The sequence below is a fragment of the Camponotus floridanus genome, unplaced genomic scaffold (genome assembly GCF_003227725.1).
Source record: "Camponotus floridanus strain SB8 unplaced genomic scaffold, Cflo_v7.5 scaffold9, whole genome shotgun sequence".
NCBI classification, from domain to species: domain Eukaryota; kingdom Metazoa; phylum Arthropoda; class Insecta; order Hymenoptera; family Formicidae; genus Camponotus; species Camponotus floridanus.
Window position 1 is genome coordinate 1972465 of NW_020229860.1, and position 16803 is coordinate 1989267.

At 33.4% G+C, this 16803-nt stretch overlaps 1 protein-coding gene across 2 annotated transcripts in view; it reads left to right on the plus strand.

Annotated features, from left to right (window-relative positions):
- Nucleotides 1-2658: 2658 nt before the first annotated feature.
- LOC105257546 (neurexin-1) overlaps nt 2659-16803 on the plus strand; it is a 212841-nt gene continuing 198696 nt past the window's right edge. For both annotated transcript variants that reach the window (XM_025414874.1, XM_011268232.3), the window contains exons 1-2: nt 2659-4090; nt 15289-15336. In XM_025414874.1, coding sequence (XP_025270659.1) covers nt 3482-4090; nt 15289-15336 — 657 coding nt within the window. In that variant the 5' untranslated portion in view covers nt 2659-3481. The remainder of the gene's footprint in view (nt 4091-15288; nt 15337-16803) is intronic.

Here is a 16803-nt window from a genome sequence, read left to right on the forward strand (position 1 = left end):
ATGTACAATTCAAATAATCAAAATTAATAATTTTTGACAATCAATTACGAAGGAACGAGAATCAAAAACATATTAGAATACAATTAGAAATTTTGGTCTTTACAATTAAATAGATTTGATATTTTGCAATTAACGCGAACAGAAATCGAAATTCAGTACGAAATGCTAATAACAGTATTAATCATGTATTTATACGACCTCGATTTTTTTGCAATAGAGAAATTGCAGACTCGAGGATCAACATTGAAGATTCTCGACGGCTCTCCTTGAATTTCTGACCAGGCGAAATCGTCGTTCGCCATTTCTCGATTCGTGTTGTATCGTTCTCGAATCGGTGATTTTTGCGACCACCATGCTTTCTCAGCGCATCTCGAGTCGTGAATTTGGGGAGGTTTTACCTTTCTCTCGGCAGACATTTACACATCACCCTGTTATTCGGATCAGGGAACCACCTTTATACAGTACTTTTGTGCAGCATCTTTTCTTTTTGTTTTGTTTTATTTGAATTTCTGATAATAATTTAATTGATAACAAAAGATTGTCATAGAAAATTCTGAATAATTTGAACAATATTCATGTATGTGTATAAAATTTTTTAAATATTATTTGCATGTCTTATTACGTATTATTGAAAAAAAAATATATAGAAATATATAGAAAACGATTTATTTTTAACAAAGACAAGTAACTTAACAATAAATATATAAAGTTTGTTCTCTCTCTCTCTCTCTCCTTTTCTGATATATTTCTTATATATTTGTGCAAACGTCTAAAATTGAAAATTTTATGTGATCGACTAATTCCCTGTATATACGATATTTCGATTTCGAGAAACGAAACTCATCATCGATCAACGATTCACGAAGCGGCTGGAAGTTTCGCAGAATGTGTCCCGAGCGAATCGACACAGCTTCGGTTAAGGGCTCTTTCCGGTCTTCGACCGCGGATTCGCCCAACAATTTTTCAGCGCCTTTCGTCGCTAACGTTTTCACCGGAGGTGCACACCATTACATTATCCGCGTCCCTCCGGCATCCTCATCTGGTCCTAGCCAGGTTATACGACGAGCGAACGAACGGACAGACAGACAGGCACCGACATGAAGAGAACAGCACCCTCTCGCACCACCGTGCTTCCTTCCCTCTTTCTCCTCCGGTCTTCATCCCCGACGCGCGACTGCGCAGAGGAACGGCGCGAGGCGTCGGCGTCGACGTCGTCGTCGGCGTTGGCGTCGGCGTCATGCCGGGGGCGTCGCACCATCGTCATCGGCAGGCGAGCGTCCCGACCGAGCGTCGCTCTGTCTCGCCAAGCTAGTATCAAACCGGGAGTCGTCGAGAGGGTCGACTGATCCAACCCTCCGGGAATCGGTCAACTGATATCACGACCATTTATTAGGGCGATAATGGTGGGGTAGAATTTTCCGTGAATTTTGCGCGCGCGTTCGACTTACACATCCAGTTTCGCTTCGGAGAGAGCTTCCGGGTGGTGAAGAGCGAGAACGAGAGCGAGAGAGAGAGAGAGAGAGAGAGAAAAATGGAGCGCGCGACCGGATCGATCGCGATACGAACGGATGGCTGACTCGAGAGTGAACCGCGTTCAGAGTACTAGTCGTCCGACGGCTTGAACAAGCGATTCGTGCTGTGCCGGCGCCATTCGACGCCAACCACGAGTTCACCACGTCCGGAACGGCGTCGTCACGAACGTCGCCGTGCGATCATCCCCCGTGTCTCTCTCTCTGCGATTCTGCGTCGCGACGCCGGGAGAGGGAGGGATACAGAGAGCTGGTGTGTGGTGAAAGTGCCTCATCGCGTGATTAGGTCGAGGTCGTGTCGCTGGGACCGCTCTCTATCCGGTGACCTTCGGTGCTGGAGATGAAGCTCGTCGAGGTTAGATGACGTCCCTCGCGATTCCGGACTGATTTGCAGACGTTTCGTGTGTCGTTTCCCAGGCCGTCTTTCCCGAAACGTATACGTATATATATCCCACTAAAGGAGAAAGTGTGCCATTGCAACGCGACGTGTTACGAGACGACCCGAGGGGATCACGGCAAGGCACCCTCGACACGAAGCAATACGAGGGATAACGGCTCCCTCGACGTCGTGGTAGCTGCTTGGATTGTTATGCGCAATCAATTCGAGGATCCTTCAAGAACCGTGAAAGACAGGAAGAAACTGAATGTCACACTAACGGTCGTCTAATAATTATTGAATTTTCCATATCCTAATCTTTTCGATAGAATTTGCTGACTGGACTCTCGAATAAATCGAAACTTCTTCAGTGAATACGTGAATCATCAATTCCTGGAGACTTAACTTCTTTTTCGATAGTTGTATTTCGTCGTCTTCGACTGTCATCTATCCAATACGGTGAAATAATCGATCAGCTTCTCGGAAATCAAAATCCTAGAGAGAATAAAAAAGTTAACTATAAGGGTTGTGTAAAGAAAGAAAGTTCGCATTGCAAGAACGATTATACAGAACGTTGAGAAATTATTTTTGTTCCTTCGAATGTATTTAAGTTTGTAGTTGAATTGATAATTTTCCACAAAGAGATGATAGTCATACTTAAAAAAGTTGCATTACACTAATCGAGCAATGCAAGAAATAAATATGTAATTGATGTTCTCTGGACAAAGATGCTATTGTAATATTTCAATCTCGTTAATTTTTATAGATCACAAAAAAGTGATATAAAAAACTTTTGATTAAAGTTTTCCAGGAAACTTTTCATTGTGAACTGATTGATGCACCGAGAAAGATGTGCATTCTTATTGCAACTCGAATATTTTTAGAGTATATTCGAAGCATTACGAATTTTGATGCATTCAATTGAATGACTGAACCTGAAATTGAAAACATATCCAGAAATATCGATTTCTATTAAAGCAATGAATGAATTTCATTAGTTAAAGTAATTTTATCGAAGATAAAGTATCATTTTACGAATAATTATTATCAAGGCAATTTTTCCACAAACCTCCATTATTGTAAATTATCTTGAAAAAGATAAAAAGAGAAGAAGAGAGACAGAGAGAGAGAGAGAAAGAAGGAAGGATTTTGAAATTTAACTACAAAGACAAATTACAAATTAAAGATTTGTTCGAGACGGTGTCGAGTAACAACCCTCTCTCTCAGATCGTTTCCTAATAAATTACGAGAGCTCAAGAAAACGCTCATCGAAGGCATTTTGAGATATTTATATTGTAAGAAAAAGAGAGATAGAAACACGCACGAGAGAGAAACAGCGCGTATTCTCGCGAAACGCGTATCGCACCCACCACGGGTGCATCTCGCACGAATCGCGCGTGCGTGCTCACGTGCTCACGGATGCGGCAGCCGGGTGTCACAACGTGGCCGACGTCACGCACCCACGCTTCGGACTCCTACGCGGAATGCGTATGAGCGCGTGACATCATCGCGCTTTCATATCTAACAGGCTAATGAGCAGGATCTAGGGGCAAGGATTTCGATTCAAGAGCGAATCATGCGTCATCCCTCGCTTATACCAGCGCCGCTTCTGCCGGTGGTGCTCCTGCTCGCCTGCCAGGTGGCCCGTTCGTTTCTGCTGGAGGGCTCCGCGACCAGCTACGCACAATTTCGCAAATGGAACGCCGGCCTGAACGGCACCCTCGAATTTGAATTCAAGACCGAGCAGGGTAACGGGCTGCTGCTTTACACGGACGACGGCGGCACGTACGACTTCTTCGAGGTAAAGCTGGTCGAGAGCGCGCTCAGGCTGAGGTACAACCTCGGCGGTGGTGCGCAGATTGTCACGGTCGGTCATGATCTCGGCGATGGTCATTGGCACAAAGTGCAGATCACTAGGTGCAACGAAAATACCACCCTGACCGTGGACGGTGTCGGCGCGGTATCCACGTCGCGCGGCAAGGAGTTCGAGTTCGGCAAGCTCGCCGGGAACTCGGACGTCTACGTGGGCGGTATGCCTAGCTGGTACAACAGCAAGCTCACACTGCTAGCGCTGCCCAGCGTGATATTCGAGCCAAGATTCAATGGATTTATTAGGAATCTCGTGTACGCCGATGGGGAGAATACCATGCCCAGGAGACAGGAAATGAAGAGTCGGGATGCCAAGGTACGCGATCGTTTCTGTATCCAAATCCGTATCGCATTCGACGGCGTTACAATATTCAATAATTAATTTATCCAGGTCACACGATATATTTCGATATGAAATTCTGAAGATATGCAGCTTTAAATTTCTAAATAAAATTCCACATTTAGATTTTCGCAGATCTTGTAAATGTTTCGTAATCGTACTTAATGACCAGACTTTCAAAAATTTATTTGGAATAACTTTATTTGATTTAAATAAATTGATAAATAATACGGCTCTATGTATTTAACAACATGATAATTAAGAAACGAGCAATGAGAGCCTAAAAAACGCGGATGGTAATGCGTAAATTTTTCGAACATTAATAGTTTGCGAAAAAATTTTTAAGACATATACATATATGCCAAGTTATAGACTCTCTTAGTTTGAGACTTCTATAACACCCCCTTTACCCCCCTGGAGAGATGTAGGCAGGAAAAATATCGAGGCAAAGTCGCTGAATCGGGAATTTATTTGATTTATTTGAAATAATTTAAATAATTAATATTGAAGTACGAATGTGTTATCTAATATTTTTTTATAGTTATTATATTTTTTTATAGTTTTCTGGATCTGTGGTTTATAATTTATGATTCATGTTAATTTATGATTAACTTTTTGGCACATACTTTATTGAAGCAGAGTATTTCTGTAATATATGTAATCAAAATAGGAAAAAATATTTTTTGCTAGCGAATCGAAGATCACCAGCAGATTGGAAACGTGCCAATCACGAGTTATTTGACACTTTCATTTTGATAGCGGTTGCAATTTCGTCAGCGTGATTATAACGAAAAGTAAGAATATAAATTCGAATTTTGAGATTTGATGAGAAAGATATCAAACAATTTATTAATAATTATATATTTCTTATATATATATATATATATATATATATATATATATATTCATCATAGTATTTTATCGTTTGTTAATCAATAAGACATTTTATCACGCGCATTTTTCATATTTAATAGCCTTTCATTTTTCTTAAAAAATACGCAATTACTCGAGAAGAGTTTGTACGAGTATAAAATTGCCATTTTTTATGATATTTAAAATTATAATTATTTTTCTATATTTTCGGAGAAGAATGAGTGAATTAATAAATAATTTCTTTTTAAAAAATAACTATATAGCAATAACTGTATATATATTTAGGCTCTTTTTTACATTTTTATTATATTTTCTCAGTGCTTTCAGGTCTTGCTATATATATTTATCGATTAGAATTCGTAATTTAAACAAATTGCGATTGAAAATAATATAAAGTAAAATCGAAACATTTTGATCAATGTAAAAGCACTATTGTGCGCCTTAATAATACCTTAATGTGAATCGGCTGTCCTTTCAATTTAATTTTAATCAACGAACTATTAATTACATTAATTATTTATCATCCTTGTCATCTCGATCAAAGAATCAATATGCGCGTTCGAAACAATAAAGAAAGTTGTTTCCAGCAATGTCATTGACCGTGCGCAACACCGCGCGACCGATGGCTGAGTCAGGTTCATCGAGAAATACCTCTTGACGCGCTATGAGAAGCGCGTGCGCTTCGTCAGCACAAAATCGAGACTTTCTCTCTATCGCGAACCGCGTACACGAGAGACTAAAAATAAACCTCTGCCATTTAGGGGGCTTCCCCGTACCGTTTTATCGCCTTCTTCCGACGATCGATACTCCCTTCATTGTTCAGGAGGGAAAGGGACATCCTGAGAATAACAGCCTTTATTCCTTGATTTTTATGTGTAATAATTAGACATGCTATTGAGTAAAAATTCAGTCTTTTGTGAAGACATTCTTTCTATTCTTTAAAAATTTTATGAAATTTTTATCTGTGTAAAGCATTTTATTAATATATATATTTATCTGTGTAAAGCATTTTATTAATTGTTCAATATATTATGCAAAAAGATCTATATAATATATATGATATACGAAGCGGATTTATATCATATACGATTTTTACCTACAATTAAATTCAGTAAAAGTTTAATTATTTGATACTTGATATTATAATTTGAGGGAACGGTAATATTGGAGCGATATGTTAACCGTCAAGGTAGAAATATGCATGTCTTGTAGGTAAATAAAGACAACTTCTTCTCTTTTCCATACACGATATAATATGTTCCATTCCATGTGCTTGTCTGCTGGCACCCCATGACAGAATTTATTACGTGTTACCGTGGAAGCAAGCTCTCAGTTCATATTTCTCTCAATGGCCGTCTGCCAACAATTCCTCTATCTCTCTTTTTACGTTTTTCGTTTTATACAAATATCCTTGGAATCTTGTATCTCATTTCGAGAGTAATCTTGTCGACTATTTAACAAATGCTGGACATGCTCGTTTCTCGTAATGATAACAGATTTTTTGACATTGATACTTGTTAATTTTTATTTCTACAAAGATTTAGAAAGTGGAAATAATTACAATATCTTTTTTTCGAATATTTTAAAAAAGCAAGTGTCAATTTCAGAAGAGAAATTTCTGCTTAGAAGCAACATTTCTAAAATGACACAAATAAATTTAAATGCTAAATTATTATATCAATTTAAAACGATTAAGTTACAAATTGTTTTAGAAATAAAAAATAACTCAATTTTGTTCTCTAATTTTCTGCATACGTTTTATTCTATATACATATATACACACATTCTTAAGGCAAAACAAGATATTTTTATTTTATTTTTATTTTTACTCAGATAGAGTGCACTGTATATTGCATCTAGAATGTCGCCGAGTTTGAGTAGGACATCGTATTTGTAAATTTAGTCACCTCGCTGCTCGATTGGCCGCATGCGGTTACGACGCGCATATCCGCTTACGATTAGATAAGGCGACAAATCGAGAATATCCGTCAGGAGGATCGCCATACGATTACCGGTGCAACGATGTAACTCGGTCGACGTTATCGTTCTCTGTGCATCCATACATGACGTTGCAGCAACACAGATAGATAACCTAGATCTATCAATGCATATGCAAGAAGTTGGGTATGGGCGGCACATTATTATTTTAATTACTTCCCTTTTTTAAATAATATTCTCGAAACGCACTAAATTTAAATTTCATCAGCATATTCCGTTAATAACATTAAAAACATGAAAAAAAATATCACGTAAATAGAGATCCGAATTTTTTTCCAGAAATTTATAGTGAAGTAGTAGTCACAATTATTATTTTTATTCTACCCTTTGATAGCTTTTTCTTTCTTTAATCTTTATTACAGTGTTCACATTTACATATACATTGTCCTGCGTTATTCGAGCAGAAAAGATAAGCCTCGCAGTAAGTTTTTCTTGGTTGGCAGAAAATCGCCATTTCCGCGCAAAATGCCTTCTCAGCACTGATTGCTTCGTGTTAATATTATTTTTTTCTGTCGTTAACATTGTAATGTACGCGCGGCACGAAAAGCGATTATCAGACGGACGGGGAATAAGCGCGATCACCGGACTGCTACAAATGACTGTCGTGGAAAGAGCGAGCAATTACACATAGGAAGCAATTATTTCATACCTATTACACTTTCGCCGTGACTGTACCGTGTACAATATAAATTACGTGAATAGTTATCAAATGGATAAGGAGAATGAAGAAAAGGTATTATTTATAAGTGCTCTATGACGTTACTGTTTGAACATACTATTGAATTGAACTAACTGACGTTATTATTTTTACATGTAAAAATTTATTTAAAAATAATTTTTCAAACATGTATAATAAACATTAATTTAAATATCAAGATATATATATACATAATTTGATTAATTTTTAATTAATTTTTAATTAATTTTAATTAACATAATAACGCGTCTCTTTAATTCTGATATAGAGTTTAAATTGTGTAAAAAAATCAAGCTTAAATAGTTGCAATCTGTTGACGTATAAATGATTTAACAAAATTAATATTGTAAATTAAATGAGAAAGTAAATTAATTAACTTATGTAATAAATTACATGGGATTAATTACTTGAAGCAATAGAGGTCGCGCGAAAGTTATTTCGCGGTAATATTGCACATGTTTCAAGAAACGTACAAGTATTGCATAATGGAAAACAACCAATATAGATCTTTATCGGATAATGTTGAACCATGAACCCGTAGATAGTATTAATTACAGGGTAGATACACCAATGTATAGCCGCACTCGAGCGAAATAATGCATATACATGACGAGCGAAATATTGCACATTCATGACACGAAACCTGTATATATAAAAATAAGATGCAACGTTAATGATTGCACATATGTTTTTTTGTAATTGTCACTTTTTTGTAATTATCTAATATTTATAATTTTGATGTATTATTATTTTCGATTGGATATTAAATAGCTATAAATAATATTAAAAATTATGATAATAATGTTTAAAATATTTATGTAATTCTTATTGTGTTACAAGAGTGACAGAGACATTTTAGCTGTCATTTAAACGCGAAAATATCTTGTTTTTATCAGGATATTCAATTAATTAAAATAATCTTTAAGGGGAGAGAGGAGGGAGGGATTAATTGTAATAATACAAATTCTGTTTTTCATTCATATAGTTATTTATGTCTTAAGAAAATTTTAATTATCTTGTGCATTGCATTTATAGAGAGAAGACAATAAGAAATAAAATAGGTAGAAAATAGTTTGCAAAATTTCAGTAAAATAAAATTAATTCCTTTAATCAATTGCGCTTTGGTTGGCTTGGATGATGATATTGTTTACGCTAAATTTAAATGTACGAATATAGACTCAGAAAAGCGTTAAAATTGCTGAATATCAAACATTCAATTTTCAGTCCAATATTTATAAATATATTTATTATTTATTCAATTTTTAGTCCAATATTTAAATATATTTATTATTTTATTTATAAGCTGACTACTTAATGTTTCTTCTAAAATCAAACTGAAAATTTCAAAGTCATCCAAGAAATAAAGATATATAAAAAAGTAATTGTATAATTATAATTTTATTTAAATTATTAATTAAAGTTTTTAAACGTGTTATTCATATTATTATATAACATATGATATTAAAAAAATTATATATTTTTCTATATTTTCAAATATTTTAAAAAAGTAATGTAATGGATATATAATATATAAAATTTGTTTTTTAACATTTTATTTAATATATAAATAAGTTTTTATTATTTTCGTTAAATATAAAGAAAAAATACCTGATTAGGATGATCATTAATTCGTGGCAATCAATCAATGTCGAAGGAAAAACTTGTTATAACACCAACATTATTTTTCCCTACGCTATTAATCACACTTATCTTTTTTTCTTTCTGTTTTCCGATCTGGCATTCTCAAAGCCGTAGCGTGAATCGAAAGACGGTCGTCTAAGCAATAGAAAATATCGCGTTTCATTAATTATATGCTCGCTTGACGCAGACGAGGCTTTTTTTTCGTCGGTTGACCGCATTTCTTCGCACGTAATCATGCGTTGAGTGACATAAACGACTATACGGCGTTTATTATGTTGACTGCTACAATTTATGAATGCGCACATATGTAACTAATGAGATACGATATCACATCCTGTCGAATCACAAACACGATTCCTGAATAAAACGAACATATAATGTGAAAATGTACTCTCATTAAGCATATCATAATCAATAATCATGATGTAATAGAATAACTGCTAAATAGTACTAGAATTTAGTTTGTATATTGTATACGATATGTATGCATAAGTTATTTTACAGAGCAAAAAAATTATTGAAATTGAAAGTATTTTAATTTATTATACAATTATGAGTTTCGACAAGGTATAAAGGCATTTAAGTATTCTTTTAAATCAAAACTGATTTAAAACTTACCGACGACTATATTTCTTTCAACAAGAGGTTCAGTTTAGAAGTTCAAGTGATTTTCATCCACAATGACACTTGGTCAAATGTATGAGTATGAACGAGGTGAAAACGCGGCGCGATAATTAATCGAGAAACTCGTTAATGAAGGCGGCTGAACGAAAATTCCGCATGTCGAGATAAATTTCACTCGTACATCCTCGGAAACAACGAATACGTATCTAGATGACATAACCAGCAAATACATATATACGGATAAACGTCGTACACAATCTCATCGCGAGAATGAAAATCGAGGTTGTATAGAGTTGTTCAGTGGAAAAGTTTGTGCTTCTATAACGATCCACGTTTAATTAATTTTTATTGTACAATTGTATCTAGTTCTGCCAGTGGTCGTCATTATATACACATATTGCTTTATATATATATATATATATATATATATAAACACACACACATACATACATATATATAAACAGTTTTATTTATTTTTTAAATTTTATTATTTTGCATTATTTATAGTTTCAATTTATCTGCACGAAAATATAAAAATTATATAAAGTGGATTCTTTCCAAATTCCAATACCGTGAGATATATATAAACATTTTGACTTTCTAATCTAATAAAGCCAATTATATATATCTTTCATGCATAGTAATAATTTACAAATAATTTTTACTAATGAGATTCTTTTTTTATAATTAAATTTAGCAAGAATAAAAATATCCAAATTAGCAAGAATAAAAATATCCAAATGTATACCCTAAATAATAAATATAACATAGTATTTATATGTGAATATTGATTTACTTGTGACAAAACGCAAGTAAAAATAAATAGTATTGAAAAACTCTGCCAAGTTAAAATCAGGATATCATTCATAGCATCTATTTGCATCATCTCCTTTTTTCATAATTTAGTTTAATATCATCTTTTCACTCATGATTATTAATTTCACAATTTAGTTACTATTAATATTGTTAGTCAAAACATTTACTGAAACTGTAACTTTTATGTATCTTGAGAAAATAATGGCAGACGATCGATGTTATAATTAAACTGCGCGCGCGCTGTTAAATTGTCCAAGATTAACAGAAATCCGTATAGAAATTTACATTTAATCAATTAAAATGAAAATTAAAGTGAAAAAATTAGTTGTTTCTATACACGCGGAACGAGTAGATTTATCGCTTTTGTATGTGTATATTGAAAATAACAGAATATTATCTCCATTATAATGAACAGATTTATAATAACGAAATTTTCAGAGAGTTGTAAATCCTACTGCAATAAACCCGTATAAAATTGAATTTCTATATAATTTTTTGTTTTAATTAAAATGTATTTTCGTCTTTTTTTTATAGCACGCGTAGGTCGCGGTTTTTGTATCCATTCTGGATAACATAGCGAGCGTCCATTTAAACGGGTGGTTCAGACATATCCCAGCTGTGGGGAGTAGAGGCATAAATGTAAAGGGAGTGGTTGTAAAACTGAATTAATTCTGTTGAGCGAGGCGACGGTCGGCCATTCCTGTCAACGATCAAAAATGAAAATCCCCGTTGACATGGGCCTTTCGATGATTTACAGCCAGCGAAGTTTGTGTCAATCGCTGGTAAACATTGCACGGTGATGCCGTTCGTGTTAATCGAATTTGCTCTAAATTACTTATGGTTTGCGCAAGCAGTTTACAGCGACGAATTTGCTTTGTCACATTTGAATTATTATTTAGAGCATTATTACGCGAGAATGTGCGAACCGATCGATATTCTTGTTTCTTTAATAACGAACCAGCAACGATATTTTTTTTTCTCGTTTACTCAAAACACAATATCAATGTCTAATTTCGCTGACAAAAGTGTTAACGATTGAATATACATCAGAGTTGATCGGAAATCGATTCGAGAAGAATCACCTCAAACATATGCCATAATATCGGCTATACAATTCGATATTTATGGCCGATCGTTAATTATTTATTATGCAAACGAGAAAGAGTTTTATGTATTAAATACCCTCTTTAAAAAATTGTTATCTAATATTTCTATATTTATGCCAGATTGTGGTTGCACGTTCTTTTTATAAGAAGTTTCTCTAAAATAGCGAAAAAAGATTTTATTTAGATTTTATTCATGTTTTATAAAAAGAATACTTTTTTTTACATTATTTATATTTACATTTTTATATATTCATACTTTCTAGAATAAAGGGAGAATGTGCTTTTATTTGTTTTATTTATATATTTAAGAATTTATTTATATATTTATAATTAAATCATTGTTCTCAATCATTTTATGATCTCTTAATTCGAATATCCTATTTTATTAAAAAAGTGAAATTCGAATATTTTCTAATTTTAATAAAGACTTCTTCAAAGTTGGGTTTTTTAATGAATTGAGTCTCTTTTTATTCTTGCGCGTTTTCTCTCTCTCTCTCTTGTCATCATGCTTGTATTGTTGCTTAGTGATGAGAAAAAATGATATAGTGTATGTGTGTGTGTATATATGTGAATTGCTCTTTAGCCTTGAACGCGCATAATAATAAAAGATCGCACAACGAAGGGCAAAAGGAACGACGAGAAATAGCATCTCGGCGGCTTTTAGGTGGCGAGAGCGGACGAAGACATATCGATTATCTCGCTCGACTTTGCGCAAACGAGACCGCATCGCAGCACGAAGCGTGATCGAAGATAAAACCGTTCTAGACGGAAAGAGGGAGTTCAAGTCTTCCCCGTGGAACTTTTTTCCGCCCTCCGAGGATAAAACTCCGGGGAAGACTTAATCATCGCGAAGCATGGACCGAGCGAAGGAATAAAGTGCTGTTCTCCCTTCTGTCGACCGTGAATCTTTCGTAAAAAGAGATCAGCATAAGGCAACAATAAAAGATCGAATTATCATCCGTTCGAAATTTTTATTTATCATATATTCTAAATAAAAAACAAATATAAAATAATACTATAAATAAATTAAGTAATTCTTTTTGTAATTTTTTTTATAAACTGAGCAGTCGTGAAAAAAAAGATTTTACTTTCTCATTTACTTAATTTTTTGTAGCATACTTTTCACTACAATATTTTATTTTATTTTATTTATTATTTACTATTTTTAGCTTGAAATAATTAAGAAGATATGCACTAATAATAGTGCGATTATTTTAAATTATTTTTAAATTATTTGACAGAGCTAAAAAAAGGTAGTATATATATATATATATATATATATATATATATATATACACATACACACACACACACAATCGGAAGTAGCATGTCCGTGGAATATGGTAGGAATTCCGTCAGAAGCGGAAAGCAATTCTATTCTTCCGTTGCGACCGCTCGGCAAATCATCGACAAAACCGAGCGTTCTTCTTTTGCGTCCTTCTCTCGTAACTCGTTCACGTTCCAGACATCGTTTTGAATTTCATATTTTTGACATTGCATTTGGGCGGATAAAATATATGCAAAATGCTAATGTAAATTTCATATGAATTTACTAAAGTCTGTTTTCAATGGGTTTGTAAAAAAGCTGCAAAAAGGAAAAAAATAGAATCATATATTCTATTATATATTCTATTCTTTGAAATTACATTACAATTAATTTAGATGAAAAAATTTTAATGCAATTTAGAATTTAATGTAATGAAAAATTACTCTTTATTAATGAATTGTTTATACATAGTACTGTAATATTCTAACAAAGGCGAAGTAATAAGAGAATAAATATGGAGTTTATTGGATATATTAATAAAAAATATAAATATATAATTTACTTTTATTGAAGAATTAAGAGGGTTAAAATAATGTGGAAAAAAATGTTTATCGCATTAGTCAGTGATATTTCCGTGACAAAACCATTCCACTCGGTTATCCGCGCATTAAACTCGTCGCGTGCACGCATAGAAATCGCGCACGAGCGCTCAGCATATTTTTACGTGTCCGTCATGATAAAATAATAAACCGCACTTGCGGTGTTTGTATATGGCGGCTATGGTTGCTCGTGGCGAACTTTTTCGCATTTCGGAATGACTCGTTTCGTCCGCTTGCGTAACAAGTTGACGGAAAAGCCGAACAGATTCTTCCATCGTTAAACTGTAATAAGCAGACATGAAGGCATAACGAATTATTAATATGCCGACGAGTTTGATGAAATCGTTTAATCGTTATGAAACAATATTTCGAATATCTCTTTGACATATGATTATAACGCATAAATATATTTTTTTTTAAATTTCACTCCATAATGATACTTCGTCCGTTAAATCATTTTTTTCTCACATATAATGATAGTGATGTAATTCTCAGTTTATATATTTATATATTTCGAATTTTTGAATCTTACAAAATTTCTATTAATTTCGATAGATTTATATAATCTAAGCAAACGTATAACAAAAATCATCATGATTTTATCATGATAGCGATGCATATATTTGAAAATGTAGACTCTATTATATTGATAGTGATTAGATAAATTCAAAAGTTTATTTTTCCTAAAATAATGGAAGTATAAATATTTGTACTTCTAATAATATCTGGAAAGCACCATAAAGATGGAAAATTATTAATTAAAATAATGATTTTAAAAGAATTATCAGAAATTTCTCTTATTTAAAATAACATTTTAAGATTCATGACAATTTTAAATGTTATTCTTACAATATTATTTAAAATGTTTCATAGAAAAAAAATAATAAAAAATTAAGCCAGAACATATCGAATTAAATACGCATTTATTTCAAAAGTAATATAACTATTTATTTAATAATTTAGAAATGATTAACATGATATAAGTTTTAACATATTTGTAGTTCAAAAACGATCTTGTTGATTTGACAAAAAATTTTTCTCATCATATTGTATATTTTAATGTATAAAAAATATTATGCAAATGTCGTATTATACCTGAGCATGTGCAATTACTGTGAGGTGAGAGTTAATATATAATGGCGGTATGTAAATTTCAGAATTATGAATTCTTATATTGATCGTTAAATTGTCTCGACGCATATAGATATGATTTTATAATATAATTTAAAACACGCCTTTCTGATAAGGCATTCATTGAACGCCTTTACTGTACATTTTACAAAGGCCAACGTACAAGCCTCGAATGTAGTTTATAACATACCATCTACTGTTTATTATGCTATAAAACCAATCTATGTTACCCATCTAGTTCTGATACTTTCTGCATAAAAATGTTTTTCACTGTACTAGTTGTGATTAATATTTGACGCAAAAATCTCTAGCCATAAAAAATATTCTTTTTTCTAAAATATTATGTGTTCTTGTATTAATTACTTTAAACATGATTATTAGATAGGACCATTATATAATATACATTTATGTATGTATTTCAGTGCGGTGGTTTCCCGTGTGTCGAGAGCGCCAAACGCAAATCACCAAGGGTGAGTAATATAATTTTCCTCAAGGAATTTAGTGTGTATATCACATTGGTGACAATATAATAAGTATATGAATGAAAGGGCAGCATTAAAACTTTATAAGATAACGAACTCTCTTTCTGTTTTAAAAAAATTGGAAAATCATTGCATCCTGATGAAAAAACCACCAGGTATTATGTAACTTAAAAATATTCCGTCACAATTGATTGGCAATAAGAGCCGCAAAACACCGAGTGTTACTCGATGGTGATACTCTGGGCCCTTTTATTTTTTTTGAATGGACGTGTCATAAAGCTACACGTGCGATAAAATCGGCAAACAGATTTCATACGCAAGCGAATATGGTAGCCTCGCGGGACGTGTTACATCCAATAACGGTTTCTCTTGCCGATGCGTTGTTATACAACAATTTTCGTTGTTCTCGTTGCACGCACGGGCCGGTATCACATTACGTGACATGGGACAGCTGGATTCGGGGTTTAATATCTCGTAAGACAACCGTACAACGCCGCGGATGCGTTGTATGCGCTGTGTTACGTTCAATCAGGCATGCTCCGAATTGCTGGTGGCAAACAACGCGCGGTTTCTACGTACATAACGTTGACTACGTGGTTAACTACGATCGTGGATGTACCGTGAGTGAACAAGTCAAGTCGCTTCGACCCACCGTTGTATATCGATGAACTATTAATTGGATTCAGGTAATTTGATTACGCGACAAAGACATTGTAAAATCTCTGAAGGAGAAATCAAAGAATTTAATTTGCGAAAGCATCTAGTCGAACATTATCGGCACAGGTTTTTTTTATCAATTATAATCATGAGGGAAAATAAAAAGTAAATAAATATTTATCTGCCAAACGTTCAAATATTACGCAACACTTTCACAAGGAAATAAATAAGCGAATTATTATTACAGTATTTATATCAGAGATTTTAATGCAAATCTTATAAAAGACATTTTTAAATTGTGGAAATGACATATTATTATTCCCTCTCTAATGCGTGCATTGCATATTGCGTAACGTAGTTAGCTATGTTATTCAGAATGCAAGCAATATCTCTCAAACTTTAGCCTCTCTATCTCCTATTCCTCTCATTTCCTTTTATCATTTTGTACCTCGTTAATAAGCCGAAATTAAATCCTTCTAAATCGTGCGTTGAAATTTACGTATATAAGCAATTAGTACAATTAAGCTATGGCAATCATAAATTTCATGGAAAGCACAAGAGAAAAGAATAAATAATAAGAGAAGGAGAATGTACAAGGATTTGCTGGCACAACATTTTATGTTGTGTTTTTCTTGGTCTAGAAATTCTATGGAATGTTATCTTCTTTCATAATTTAAGATTCTCGATTAAGATTAAGCTATAATTAGATTAAAATGTCTTTTCTTGAAGTTAAATGAGATAATTAGATTATAATATCTATGTGCATGAAATTAAATAAGATATTTAATAATCTTATAT